This window comes from Syngnathus floridae, chromosome 21 (genome assembly GCF_059516105.1).
Source record: "Syngnathus floridae isolate MCC-2025c chromosome 21, RoL_Sflo_1.0, whole genome shotgun sequence".
Lineage (NCBI taxonomy): Eukaryota > Metazoa > Chordata > Actinopteri > Syngnathiformes > Syngnathidae > Syngnathus > Syngnathus floridae.
In genome coordinates this window covers 6,214,600-6,228,829 of record NC_142433.1, presented here as the reverse complement: position 1 = coordinate 6,228,829, position 14,230 = coordinate 6,214,600, and the positions used below count along the sequence as shown (strand labels likewise).

At 44.6% G+C, this 14,230-nt stretch overlaps 1 protein-coding gene across 5 annotated transcripts; it reads left to right on the top strand.

Annotated features, from left to right (window-relative positions):
* Positions 1 to 533: 533 nt before the first annotated feature.
* eppk1 (epiplakin 1) lies at positions 534 to 14,033 on the top strand. Of its 5 annotated transcripts, none has more exons than XM_088365924.1 (3): positions 534 to 686; positions 1,887 to 1,977; positions 2,173 to 14,033. In XM_088365924.1, the coding sequence occupies exon 3, from the start codon at positions 2,188 to 2,190 to the stop codon at positions 13,825 to 13,827; it is 11,640 nt and encodes a 3,879-aa protein (XP_088222050.1). In that variant the 5' UTR covers positions 534 to 686; positions 1,887 to 1,977; positions 2,173 to 2,187; the 3' UTR covers positions 13,828 to 14,033. The 5 variants fall into 5 exon arrangements, with proteins under 5 accessions (XP_088222050.1, XP_088222049.1, XP_088222054.1 ...); XM_088365923.1 differs by having other exon boundaries at positions 1,887 to 1,981; XM_088365927.1 differs by lacking the exon at positions 534 to 686 and adding an exon at positions 928 to 980.
* The last annotated feature ends 197 nt before the right edge of the window (positions 14,034 to 14,230 follow it).

Below are 14,230 nucleotides of genomic sequence, written 5' to 3'. Positions count from 1 at the left end.
TCGGTGCATGTTTACAGGTATGTATCGACGAGCTAGTAAAAGCCTATACGCGTCTGACTCGTCATCGAAAGCCGTTATGTTTCCGACTGAGTAATGTCTTCTCTGGTGATGTTTCCACTAGTTTAAATTGTCAACCTGTCAGTCTAGTGTGTACGTGTCTGGGCATGTGTGATTACTCGTACCAGATAAGATATCACATCTCCGCTACGATGCAATAAAATATTGTTGCCCAACCTTTGAGCCAAGGCCCATATTGTGTCTTTTAGAAAAAAAAAAAAAAAAAAAGTCAGGGCAATATCACAATGCATTCCCTGGCAACTGAAGGTAAATTATTTCCCCGACATGACTCGGTGTCTTCTTCTGGTGTACGTTTAAAATCGCACCTGTCGCGTAATAAGACATTTTTCCCCTTTTATTGTTTCAGAGCACAATGGAGGCGCTCAAAGGAAGTGGATAAGAATTCTTGGCATGCTGCAAGCTCGCTCTCTGGGTCGAGACAGCCCCGAGGTTGTCCCCGGGAGGAGGAAGCCGGGTGGGGGGGCCGCGGGGTGGGACTTGGCCCAGCGAGACTCGCCTTAAATACGGCCGCTGCGCAGGACTTCCGAGGAGATTTTGTGAGCACCTTGGGAATTTCTCTCTTTTCAGATCACATCAGCAGCTGAGGAAGTCGAACTTAATACTCAAAAGTAAGCACTTTTTTTTTCTTTCTCATCCTTGCCCTATCTTGTCGTAACTTTACCGTCAAGTCTCACCCTTAAATGAATAAAAATGTCATCAATTTGATTATTTGACTCAATTTTACTCTTTCAATTACTTTGCTGATGCTGAAAGCCAAATGTTATCCTGTTTGGTGAGCCAACACCCTTTCTGATAAAAAAAGAAAAAAGAGAAAGCAAACATTCCTCACCCAGTTACCTTTAGCCTGTACGAATGTCACACTTACTGTCTCACGGGTTGTGACACTGACTTGTTGACACAAGGTAAGCAGCGTTACAGAAATTTTTAAAGCGAATGTAGTCAACAAATTGTACGCAATATCTACAACTTTGTAGCTTGGAGGCTGTGGACTTTTCTTTGATTGACGCGACAAGCATCCTCAGTAGCTCCCAGACGTATTTTTCTGCTCGACTGCATGACGGTTGTAATTCACAATGACAGGAAGGCAAGACGTCAATTAGCACTGCTTTGTTTTATCTTTGGTATTTACGAGAGAGTCAAGTATTGGATACTTCCAAATGTGTGATCAAATGAAGAAAGTAAAAGTTCAAGGTTATCATTAATTATTTGTGCAATTTTTCCACATTGAATGAAGTAAACAGCGATGTTGACGATGGCGGCTGGCACAGCTACTAATGATTAAAGATAATAAAAATGACGATAAATGAATCTTTATCTTAATACCTAAAAAAGAAGCATATTCTTATAATAATTGTAAATGTATTAGATCATGCCGCTGAATTTTATTGGTGCAATAAGATAGTGGATGACTTATCTGTATTTCAGTTGGAAAGGATTTATTGCTGTTTGATGTGAAAGTGAAAATTAAATTGTGCAATGTTTGATTGGGGAAATTTTGAAAAGTGTGTGTGTGTGTGTGTCAGACACCTGCAAGCTGCTGTTGCGCAAACAAAAGCCGCTTGTGTTTTGTGTGCAGACTCGCGGCCCGTCGGGCCTGTAGGTTTTCATTGTGATGATGTCACAAAGCGCCACCCACGCCAGTTTGAGTACTAAAAAGAATTTGGAGTACTTAACTAGCAACTTGATATGCAAAGTTAGTATTAAAATGAAAAGCTGGAGAACTCTTTTAAGTTGAGATGCAGGGATGGATTAATGTGAAAATGATTAACTGCTGTTTAAATGATGGCATGAACACCTTATCTCCGCAGAGGCGGAGCTTGAGCCATATAACTGCTGGAATTTTTGGGCTTGTGGAAGTTCACGCAAGAGTCAAGGCTGCCAACAAACCCGACTAATTAAGTAGGTCGGTTTTTTAATACTGTTTTGCTTCATAGTTTTCATTTTCTGAGAAACTGTGTAGATAGAAAAATATTGCAGGGATTTTTTTTTTTTAACTTCCTGTCTTTAATGGTTCCATGAACTACTAAACCATGAATTGAGAATTACTGCTGTATACAGTTCATTCTATCTGATACAATTATTTCCCTCACACAGCAAAACAAGGCCAAGATGGAACCCGCTGATACTAATGAGAAGAAGCAAAATGGCCACACCAAAATCCATGGCCCTGTGGCGGGCGTCTACTTGGCAAAATCCAAGCAGAAGATCAGCATATACGAAGCCATGAAGAAACGCCTGCTTAAATCTGGAACGGCGTTGGCCCTGCTGGAAGCGCAGGTCGCCACAGTAGGTGTCGTAGACCCTGTGAAGAACCAAATACTTCCAGTCACGGAGGCCATCAAGGAAAAACTCATCGGACTTGAGTTGAAGGAGAAGCTCCTCTTCGCAGAGAAGGCTGTCACCGGTTACGTGGACCCTTACACCAACCAAACCATCTCCGTGTTCCAAGCCATGCAAAAAGACTTGGTACCCAGAGATTACGGTTTAAGACTACTTCAAGCTCAAATGGCCACGCACGGCCTGCTAGATCCAATTGAGAAGACAACCCTTTCAGTTGAGTCAGCCATTCAGAAAGGCTACTACGAGAAAGGTCTACTGGATGATGATCAGATGTCAGAGTTGAAGGTGTTCTATGACCCGAGCACACAACAGCACATCAACTACAAAACACTGATCGAGAAGTGTATTGTGGAACCAGACACAGGTCTGCTTCTTCTCCCCATCTTCATCACCTTCAAGGGCTTGAGACGAGGCATTTCCTCCGCAGAACTCTTTGAATCCAAGATCATTGACAAAGAAATGTACGATAACCTGCAGGAGGGGAAGACTACAACCCAGCAAGTGATGCTGAATGAGACAGTAAAAGAATATCTCCAGGGCAAAGGCAGCATTTCTGGCATTGCAATCCTCTCATCCAATCAGAGATTGAGCATCTATGAAGCCATGAAGCGCAACATACTGATGCCTGGGACGGCTCTAGTTCTTCTGGAGGCGCAGGCCGCAACCGGATTCATGATCGATCCCGTGGAAAACAAAAAGTTCACTGTAGATGAGGCTATCAAAAACAAACTCATTGGGCCTGAATATTACGCCAAGCTGCGTTCCGCCGAACGAGCCGTGACTGGCTACAAAGACCCGTACACGGAAAAAACAATCTCCCTCTTTCAAGCACTCTCCAAAGATCTCATCCTGAAGGAACATGGGATCCGCCTGCTGGAGGCGCAAATTGCCACAGGAGGAATAATCGACCCCATCCACAGCCACAGGCTCCCCACAGAGGTGGCCTTCAAAAGAGGCTATTTTGACCAAGAAATGAAAGCCATACTTGAAGATTCGGGTGATGACACAAAAGGATTCTTTGACCCAAACACTGAAGAGAATTTAACGTACCTTCAGCTGATGCAAAGGTGTGTCACCGATCCTGCTACCGGACTCTGCCTCCTTCCTCTTCGAGACAAATCAAATGTACTGAACTTCACCTTCATTGATTACCAAACTAAGATGTTCTTCAAACAGAAGAAGGTGAAAGTGGCTTGTGGCAAGTACTCAGGAATGACTGTATCTCTGTGGGAGTTGCTGATGTCAGAATACTTAGATGAAAAGCAGCGCACAGACATCATACGGAAATACCGGGAAAGGATGCTCACTATCGAGACGATTGTCACAACAGTTCTACAAATCATTGAGACATCTGTCAAAAACGCCAAAGTCACCTTTGAAGGCATTCGAGAAACAGTCACAGCTAAACAGTTGGTTGAGGCTGATATCATCAGCGAGGAGATCCTAGATGATCTGAAAAAAGGTAAGAAGTCTGTTCAGGATGTAATTGAAGATCAAAACCTACATGTGTACCTCCAGGGTAAAGACAGCATTGCAGGTGTTCTCCTCCCTGACTCCCAGATCCTGACCATTTACCAAGCAAGACAGAAAGGCAAACTGATGCCAGGAACAGCTCTGATTTTACTCGAGGCTCAAGCGGCAACAGGATTCATCATTGATCCAATTGGAAACAGAAAGTTTTCCGTGGATGAGGCTATCAAAGCTAAGATTATTGGGCCCGATTTTTACCAAAAGCTGCGTTCTGCAGAAAAGGCGGTGACCGGTTACAAAGACCCATACTACGGGACCACAATCTCTCTGTTCCAAGCCATGCAAAAAGACCTCATCGTAAAGGATCACGGTATTCGACTCTTGGAGGCGCAAATTGCCACTGGCGGCATCATTGACCCCGTTAATAGCCATCGCATTCCCGTCCAAGTGGCCTACAAACGTGGATACTTCAACCAGGAGATGAACGAGATCCTGAGTGATCCTACTGATGACACCAAAGGTTTTTTTGACCCCAACACACATGAGAATCTCACCTACTTGCAACTCATGGCCAGATGTGTCACAGATCCAAGTACGGGACTCTGTCTCCTGCCACTCAAAGGCAAAATTCAAAAAGTCAACGTTGATGACGCCATGAAGGAACTGTTCAGAACCACAGTCGTTTCTGTACGGTATGGCCGCTTCAAGGGCAGGCATGCAACTCTTTGGGATCTCATCAATTCAGAGTATCTGTCTGAGTCAGAACGACAGGAGTTCTTCAAATTCTTCAAGTCAAGGAAACTCACAATTGAGGAAATCATTGAATCCATTTTAGTTATTATTGATAGCAAGGAGATAAAACAGCAAGCAGACCTGAGCTTCCGAGGCCTTAGAGGGGAGGTTTCCGTCGTGGATCTTTTGGAGCTTCAAATAGTAGATGAAAAAACCTACAGTAACTTGATTGATGGAACACTAAAGAGCACTGACGTGTTGCAAATGGATAGCGTGAGGGCCTACCTTCAAGGGAAGAGCTGCGTCGCCGGTGTGATACTCCAGCCTTCCAATCAGAAGATGAGCATCTACGAAGCCCAGAAAACTGGCATCCTAACACCCGGAACAGCTCTTTGCCTGCTTGAAGCACAGGCAGCCACGGGGTTCATTGTCGATCCACTGACGAACAAAAAGCTAACCGTGGAACAAGCGCTTCGGGAAATGTTGATTAGTCCTCAAATGTATGAAAAGCTTCTGTCTGCGGAGAGAGCTGTCACTGGTTACACCGATCCATACACGGGTCAAAAGATTTCTCTTTTCCAAGCCTTGAAAAAGGATCTCATCGTGAAGAAGCATGGCATTCGTTTACTTGAGGCCCAAATTGCGACAGGCGGTATCATCGATCCCTTAAAATGTCTTCACTTACCCCTCGATGTTGCCTACAGAAAAGGATATTTTGATGAAGAACTGAATCAAATTCTTTCGGACCCGAATGATGACACAAAAGGCTTTTTCGACCCCAACACCAAAGAGAATCTGACCTACATGGAAATGTTGAAAAGATGTGTGCAAGATAAAGAAACGGGATTGTTCCTCTTACCAATGACTAACACACCCAAAACTTCCAAAACATATACGAGGTTGTACACTGACAGTGAAATAAGACGAGTGTTTGAAGAGACAGTAGTGATCCTATCGTTTGGACACTACGCAGGGAAATCAATTTCTCTCTGGGACTTGATCCACTCTGGCTACTTCACTGAAGACCAACAAAATGAACTAATAGAAAAATTCCGAACAGGAAAGGTCACCACAGACACCATCATCTTCACTGTAACTTCTACCATTGAAAAACTGGAGAAAAAGGAAGCTCCCAAAATGATAATGGGCCTTAGAAAGCCTGTCTCAGCTAAACATTTACTGGACTCTGGTATTATCGACAATGACACATTCAAACTGGTACAGCAAGGCAAAACGGCAGAAGTGACGAAATGTAAGCACGTGCAACAATACTTGAATGGATCGAGAAGCATAGCAGGGATTAAAGTGTATCCGTCCCAACAAGTTCTGAGCATATATGGTGCAAAAATGGAAGGTATGTTAACAGACGGCATTGCATATCTATTGCTAGAAGCACAGGCATCTACAGGATGTCTCATTGATCCGCTCACAAACCAACTCTACACTGTTGAAGAGGCTGCAAAAGAGGAAGTCATTGGGCCAGATGTGTGTGAGCAGCTCCTGCTGGCCGAGCGAGCCATCACCGGCTATAAAGACCCCTACACCGACATAACAATATCACTTTTTGAGGCTATGAATCAACAGCTGATTCAAAGAAGTGATGCCATTCGCCTTCTTCAAGCACAAATAGCAACGGGTGGAATTGTAGACCCAAACATGAGTCACAGGGTGCCCATTAATATTGCAGTCAAAAGGGGACTTCTGGATGACCAACTCAAAATCATTCTGCTAAACCCACCTGAAGATTTAAAGGGGTATTTTGATCCGAACACTAAGGAAAAACTCTCCTACCTCGAGTTGATGGAAAGATGTGAAGTAGATCCTAAAACGGGATTGCTTTTTTTACCACTGCATGAGGAGAAACCGAATGTTTTTCACACAAAGGAGCAAATAGAGCTTGAGTTAAAAAACACAACAGTTTCCATGCATGTGGGCAAATTCCAAAACAAAGAAGTGACCTTGTGGGAATTGTTGCTGTCGGAATACATATCACAGAAGAAGCGGGAGCAGCTCATAGAACAATACAAGACTAGAGCCATAACAATTGAAGAGATGATTGAAATACTCACGGTCATCATTACAGAGGTGTCTTCCAAAGAAAAAAAATTCAAAGGATTTAGGAAGCAAGTCTCAGCAAGTCAGCTTTATGAATCAAAGATCATCTCAAAGGAGCTTTTCACACAGATCATACAAGGGCAAGTGACTGTAGACAATGTCAACAAAATGGAATCTGTTCAAAAGTATCTAGGGGCAACAAACTGCATTGCCGGTGTCAGGGTTGAGTCTACAAAGAAAGTTATGAGTATCTATGAAGCAAGGTCCAGAGGTCTGCTGACTCCTGGAACGTCTCTTGTACTCCTTGAGGCTCAAGCTGCTACTGGCTTTGTCATTGACCCAGTCAACAACAAAAAGCTTTCAGTGGCTGAAGCTGTGGCTCAGAATGTAGTCAGCAGCGAGATGAAAAAGAAGCTGCTGTCAGCAGAACGGGCTGTCACTGGATATACTGACCCCTACACTGGCGAGACCATTTCCTTATTCCAGGCCCTGATAAAAGATCTCATCGTAAAGGATCATGGCATCCGTCTTTTGGAAGCTCAAATTGCCACAGGAGGCATTATTGACCCAGTATACAGTCACAGAGTTCCTGTGCAGGTGGCTTACCAAAGAGGCTACTTTGATGAAGAAATGAATCAGATTCTGTCTGACCCAGATGACGACACAAAGGGTTTTTTCGATCCCAACACGCAAGAGAATCTGACTTATCTCCAACTTATAGAGAGATGTGTCACTGACCCAAAAACAGGACTTATAGTACTACCTATTGTGAAGAAAGGGGAGTTTTATTTCTATGTTGATGAGGCCACAAAACTTATCCTGAAATTAAGGACAACCACTAAAGCAGGAGGAAAGTATCAAGGAACCACGGTGTCACTGTGGGATCTGCTCTACTCCAGATACATCACTGAAGAGAAGAGGCAAGAGCTCGTGCAACAATACAAGTCTGGAGTTATCACGATTGAACGCATTTTGGAAATCATCTTGATGATCATTCAACAGCAGACCACTACCACAACCTCATCATCAGCCATCACATGTCAAATACCTGAAACTGACATTGACAGCAGCACCACAAAGACCACCATCACCACCACAGTTACAGAGACTGAAACCTTTCATGGTATTAGAAAGGATGTCAGTGCTACAGAATTGTTTGAATCTAAAATCATCGACGAGAACCTCTACAAAGAACTGAATTCAGGAACCATCACAGTTGAGGAGGTCAGTGAAATGGACTCTGTCCGTCGGTATCTGGAAGGGACCAACTGCATTGCAGGAGTGTACCTGCAGTCCACCAAAGAGACCCTGAGCATCTTTGAAGCCAGGTCCAGAGGTCTGCTGACTCCTGGAACATCTCTTGTGCTGCTTGAGGCCCAAGCTGCCACTGGCTTTGTCATTGACCCAGTCAACAACAAGAAACTCTCAGTAGATGAGGCTGTAGCTCAGGGTGTGGTTGGCGGTGAATGGTATAAGAAGCTGCTCTCGGCAGAACGAGCTGTCACAGGGTACAAAGACCCTTACACCGAAAAAACAATCTCACTGTTCCAAGCACTAAAGAAAGACCTGATCGTCAAAGATCACGGAGTTCGCCTTCTGGAAGCTCAAATTGCCACAGGGGGCATCATTGACCCAGTTTACAGCCACAGAGTTCCAGTGCAGGTGGCTTACCAAAGAGGCTATTTTGATGAAGAAATGAACCAGATTCTGTCCGACCCAGATGACGACACCAAGGGATTTTTTGATCCAAACACACAAGAGAACCTCACTTATCTCCAATTGGTCGAGAGGTGTATCACAGATCCCATCACTGGTCTTAGCCTATTGGTTATTGTGAAAAAAGGGGAGTTCTACTTCTTTGTTGATGAGGCCACAAAGGTTGTACTGAAATCAACAACTACCAATAGAGCAAGAGGAAAGTACCAAGGAACCACGGTGTCACTGTGGGATCTGCTCTACTCCAGATATATCACTGAGGAGAAGAGGCGAGAGCTCGTGCAACAATACAAGTCTGGAGTTATCATGATTGAACGCTTTTTGGAAATCATCTTAATGATCATTCAGCAGCAGACCACAACCTCATCATCAACCATCACATATCAAATACCTGAAACAAACGTTGACAGCAGCACCACAAAGACTACCATCACCACCACAGTTACAGAGACCGACAACTTTCATGGTATTAGAAAGGATGTCAGTGCTACAGAGTTGCTTGAATCTAAAATCATTGACGAAGACATCTACAAAGAACTGAATGCAGGAACAATCACAGTTGAGGAAGTCAGTGAAATGGACTCTGTCCGTCGGTATCTAGAAGGCACCAACTGCATTGCAGGAGTTTACTTGCAGTCCACCAAAGAGACCCTGAGCATCTTTGAAGCTAAGTCCAGAGGCCTGCTGACTCCTGGAACGTCTCTTGTGCTCCTCGAGGCCCAAGCTGCCACTGGCTTTGTCATTGACCCAGTCAACAATAAGAAACTCTCAGTAGACGAGGCTGTAGCTCAGGGTGTGGTTGGAAGAGAATGGCAAAAGAAGCTGGTCTCAGCAGAAAGAGCCGTCACAGGGTACAAAGACCCTTACACCGAAAAAACAATCTCACTGTTCCAAGCACTGAAGAAAGACCTGATCGTTAAAGATCATGGAGTTCGCCTTCTGGAAGCTCAAATTGCTACAGGGGGCATCATTGACCCAGTTTACAGCCACAGAGTTCCAGTGCAGGTGGCTTACCAAAGAGGCTATTTTGATGAAGAAATGAACCAGATTTTATCCGACCCAGATGATGACACAAAGGGATTTTTTGATCCAAACACGCAAGAGAACCTCACTTATCTCCAGCTGGTCGAGAGGTGTATCACAGATCCCGTCACTGGTCTTAGCCTGTTGGTTATTGTGAAGAAAGGGGAGTTCTACTTCTTTGTTGATGAGGCCACAAAACTTATCCTGAAATCAAGGACAACCACTAAAGCAGGTGGAAAGTATCAAGGAACCACGGTGTCACTGTGGGATTTGCTCTACTCCAGATACATCACTGAGGAGAAGAGGAGGCAGCTTGTCCAACGGTTCAAGTCTGGTGCTATCACCATTGAACGCTTTTTGGAAATTATCGTGATGATCATTCAGCAGCAGACCACTACCACAACCTCATCCTCAACCATCACATGTCAAATACCTGAAAGAAACATTGACAGCAGCACCACAAAGACCACCATCACCACAACACTTACAGAGACCGAAACCTTTCATGGTATTAGAAAAGATGTCAGTGCTACAGAGTTGCTTGAATCTAAAATCATTGATGAAGACATCTACAAAGAGCTGAATGCAGGAACCATCACAGTTGAGGAAGTCAGTGAAATGGACTCTGTCCGTCGGTATCTAGAAGGGACCAACTGCATTGCAGGAGTTTACTTGCAGTCCACCAAAGAGACCCTGAGCATCTTTGAAGCAAAGTCCAGAGGCCTGCTGACTCCTGGAACGTCTCTTGTGCTCCTCGAGGCCCAAGCTGCCACTGGCTTTGTCATTGACCCAGTCAACAACAAGAAACTCTCAGTAGACGAGGCTGTAGCTCAGGGTGTGGTTGGCAGAGAATGGCAAAAGAAGCTGGTCTCGGCAGAACGAGCCGTCACAGGGTACAAAGACCCTTACACCGAAAAAACAATCTCCCTGTTCCAAGCGCTGAAGAAAGACCTGATCGTCAAAGATCATGGAGTTCGCCTTCTGGAAGCTCAAATTGCCACAGGGGGCATCATTGACCCAGTTTATAGCCACAGAGTTCCAGTGCAGGTGGCTTACCAAAGAGGCTATTTTGATGAAGAAATGAACCAGATTCTGTCCGACCCAGATGACGACACCAAGGGATTTTTTGATCCAAACACGCAAGAGAACCTCACTTATCTCCAATTGGTCGAGAGGTGTATCACAGATCCCATCACTGGTCTTAGCCTGTTGGTTATTGTGAAGAAAGGGGAGTTCTACTTCTTTGTTGATGAGTCCACAAAAGTTGTACTGAAATCAACAACTACCAGCAGAGCAGGAGGAAAGTACCAAGGAACCACGGTGTCACTGTGGGATCTGCTCTACTCCAGATATATCACTGAGGAGAAGAGGCGAGAGCTCGTGCAACAATACAAGTCTGGAGTTATCACGATTGAACGCTTTTTGGAAATCATCTTAATGATCATTCAGCAGCAGACCACAACCTCATCATCAACCATCACATATCAAATACCTGAAACAAACGTTGACAGCAGCACCACAAAGACTACCATCACCACCACAGTTACAGAGACCGACAACTTTCATGGTATTAGAAAGGATGTGAGTGCTACAGAGTTGCTCGAATCTCAAATCATTGACGAGAACCTCTACAAAGAACTGAATGCAGGAACTATCACAGTTGAGGAGGTCAGTGAAATGGACTCTGTCCGTCGGTATCTAGAAGGGACCAACTGCATTGCAGGAGTGTACCTGCAGTCCACCAAAGAGACCCTAAGCATCTTTGAAGCCAAGTCCAGAGGCCTGCTGACTCCTGGAACGTCTCTTGTGCTCCTTGAGGCCCAAGCTGCCACTGGCTTTGTCATTGACCCAGTCAATAACAAGAAACTCTCAGTAGATGAGGCTGTAGTTCAGGGTGTGGTTGGCGGCGAATGGCAAAAGAAGCTGGTCTCGGCAGAACGAGCCGTCACAGGGTACAAAGACCCTTACACCGAAAAAACAATCTCCCTGTTCCAAGCGCTGAAGAAAGACCTGATCGTCAAAGATCATGGAGTTCGCCTTCTGGAAGCTCAAATTGCCACAGGGGGCATCATTGACCCAGTTTATAGCCACAGAGTTCCAGTGCAGGTGGCTTACCAAAGAGGCTACTTTGATGAAGAAATGAACCAGATTCTGTCCGACCCAGATGACGACACCAAGGGATTTTTTGATCCAAACACGCAAGAGAACCTCACTTATCTCCAATTGGTCGAGAGGTGTATCACAGATCCCATCACTGGTCTTAGCCTGTTGGTTATTGTGAAGAAAGGGGAGTTTTACTTCTTTGTTGATGAGGCCACAAAGGTTGTACTGAAATCAACAACTACCAACAGAGCAAGAGGAAAGTACCAAGGAACCACGGTGTCACTGTGGGATCTGCTCTACTCCAGATATATCACTGAGGAGAAGAGGCGAGAGCTCGTGCAACAATACAAGTCTGGAGTTGTCACGATTGAACGCTTTTTGGAAATCATCTTAATGATCATTCAGCAGCAGACCACAACCTCATCATCAACCATCACATATCAAATACCTGAAACAAACGTTGACAGCAGCACCACAAATACTACCATCACCACAACAGTTACAGAGACCGAAACCTTTCATGGTATTAGAAAGGATGTCAGTGCTACAGAATTGCTTGAATCTAAAATCATCGACGAAAACCTCTACAAAGAACTGAATGCAGGAACCATCACAGTTGAGGAGGTCAGTGAAATGGACTCTGTCCGTCGGTATCTAGAAGGGACCAACTGCATTGCAGGAGTGTACTTGCAGTCCACCAAAGAGACCCTGAGCATATTTGAAGCCAAATCCAGAGGCCTGCTGACTCCTGGAACGTCTCTTGTGCTCCTCGAGGCCCAAGCTGCCACTGGCTTTGTCATTGACCCAGTCAACAATAAGAAACTCTCAGTAGACGAGGCTGTAGCTCAGGGTGTGGTTGGCAGAGAATGGCAAAAGAAGCTGGTCTCGGCAGAACGAGCCGTCACAGGGTACAAAGACCCTTACACCGAAAAAACAATCTCACTGTTCCAAGCACTGAAGAAAGACCTAATCGTCAAAGATCATGGAGTTCGCCTTCTGGAAGCTCAAATTGCCACAGGGGGCATCATTGACCCAGTTCACAGCCACAGAGTTCCAGTGCAGGTGGCTTACCAAAGAGGCTACTTTGATGAAGAAATGAACCAGATTCTGTCCGACCCAGATGACGACACAAAAGGATTTTTTGATCCAAACACACAAGAGAACCTCACTTATCTCCAGTTGGTCGAGAGGTGTATCACAGATCCCATCACTGGTCTGAGCCTGTTGGTTATTGTGAGGAAAGGGGAGTTCTACTTCTTTGTTGATGAGGCCACAAAGCTTATCCTGAAATCAAGGACAACCACTAAAGCAGGAGGAAAGTACCAAGGAACCATGGTGTCACTGTGGGATCTGCTCTACTCCAGATATATCACTGAGGAGAAGAGGCGAGAGCTTGTGCAACAATATAAGTCTGGTGCTATCACCATTGAACGCTTTTTGGAAATCATCTTGATGATCATTCAGCAGCAGACCACTACCACAAACTCATCCTCAACCATCACATGTCAAATACCTGAAAGAAACATTGACAGCAGCACCACAAAGACCACCATCACCACAACACTTACAGAGACCGAAACCTTTCATGGCATTAGAAAGGATGTCAGTGCTACAGAGTTGCTAGAATCTAAGATCATTGACGAGAACCTCTACAAAGAACTGAATGCTGGAACTATCACAGTTGAGGAGGTCAGTGAAATGGACTCTGTCCGTCGGTATCTGGAAGGCACCAACTGCATTGCAGGAGTGTACCTGCAGTCCACCAAAGAGACCCTGAGCATCTTTGAAGCCAAGTCCAGAGGCCTGCTGACTCCTGGAACGTCTCTTGTGCTCCTCGAGGCCCAAGCTGCCACTGGCTTTGTCATTGACCCAGTCAACAACAAGAAACTCTCAGTAGACGAGGCTGTAGCTCAGGGTGTGGTTTGCAGAGAATGGCAAAAGAAGCTGGTCTCGGCAGAACGAGCTGTCACAGGATACAAAGACCCTTACACTGAAAAAACAATCTCCCTGTTCCAAGCGCTGAAGAAAGACCTGATCGTCAAAGATCATGGAGTTCGCCTTCTGGAAGCTCAAATTGCCACAGGGGGCATCATTGACCCAGTTTATAGCCACAGAGTTCCAGTGCAGGTGGCTTACCAAAGAGGCTATTTTGATGAAGAAATGAACCAGATTCTATCCGACTCAGATGACGACACTAAGGGATTTTTTGATCCAAACACACGAGAGAATCTCACTTATCTCCAGCTGCTTGAGAGGTGCATTACAGATCCCATCACTGGACTAAGTTTACTCCCCTTAATGAAACAGTAAAAGTGTGTAGACATTTTTGTGCTTTGTCTTAATTAGTCCTGCTGTGAGCATTTATATTTTTTCACTCATGAACCTTTCAAAACCTTTTTTATGTCTTATACTAATATGCAAGAAACCTGTGCTAGATTTACTCAAGTTGATGAAAACTAGTTTGCCTGTACTTTGTAAAAAGAAATGTGGCCTAATAAACATGCATGTGAGCATTATTTGTTTCGTTCAGTAATAATTACGATCTGGCATTCTCACGTTCTTAATTGTTCTCCGAACAGGTTCTCTCGTCTAAATTTAAGCAGAGTCAAAAATGCAGATACAGGTGAACATTAAACATGAGATACTCCAAAAACCTCAAACCCCAATTTGGATTCAATTTTCTTACAGCTTTCCCTTGAGAGGAGAAAACATG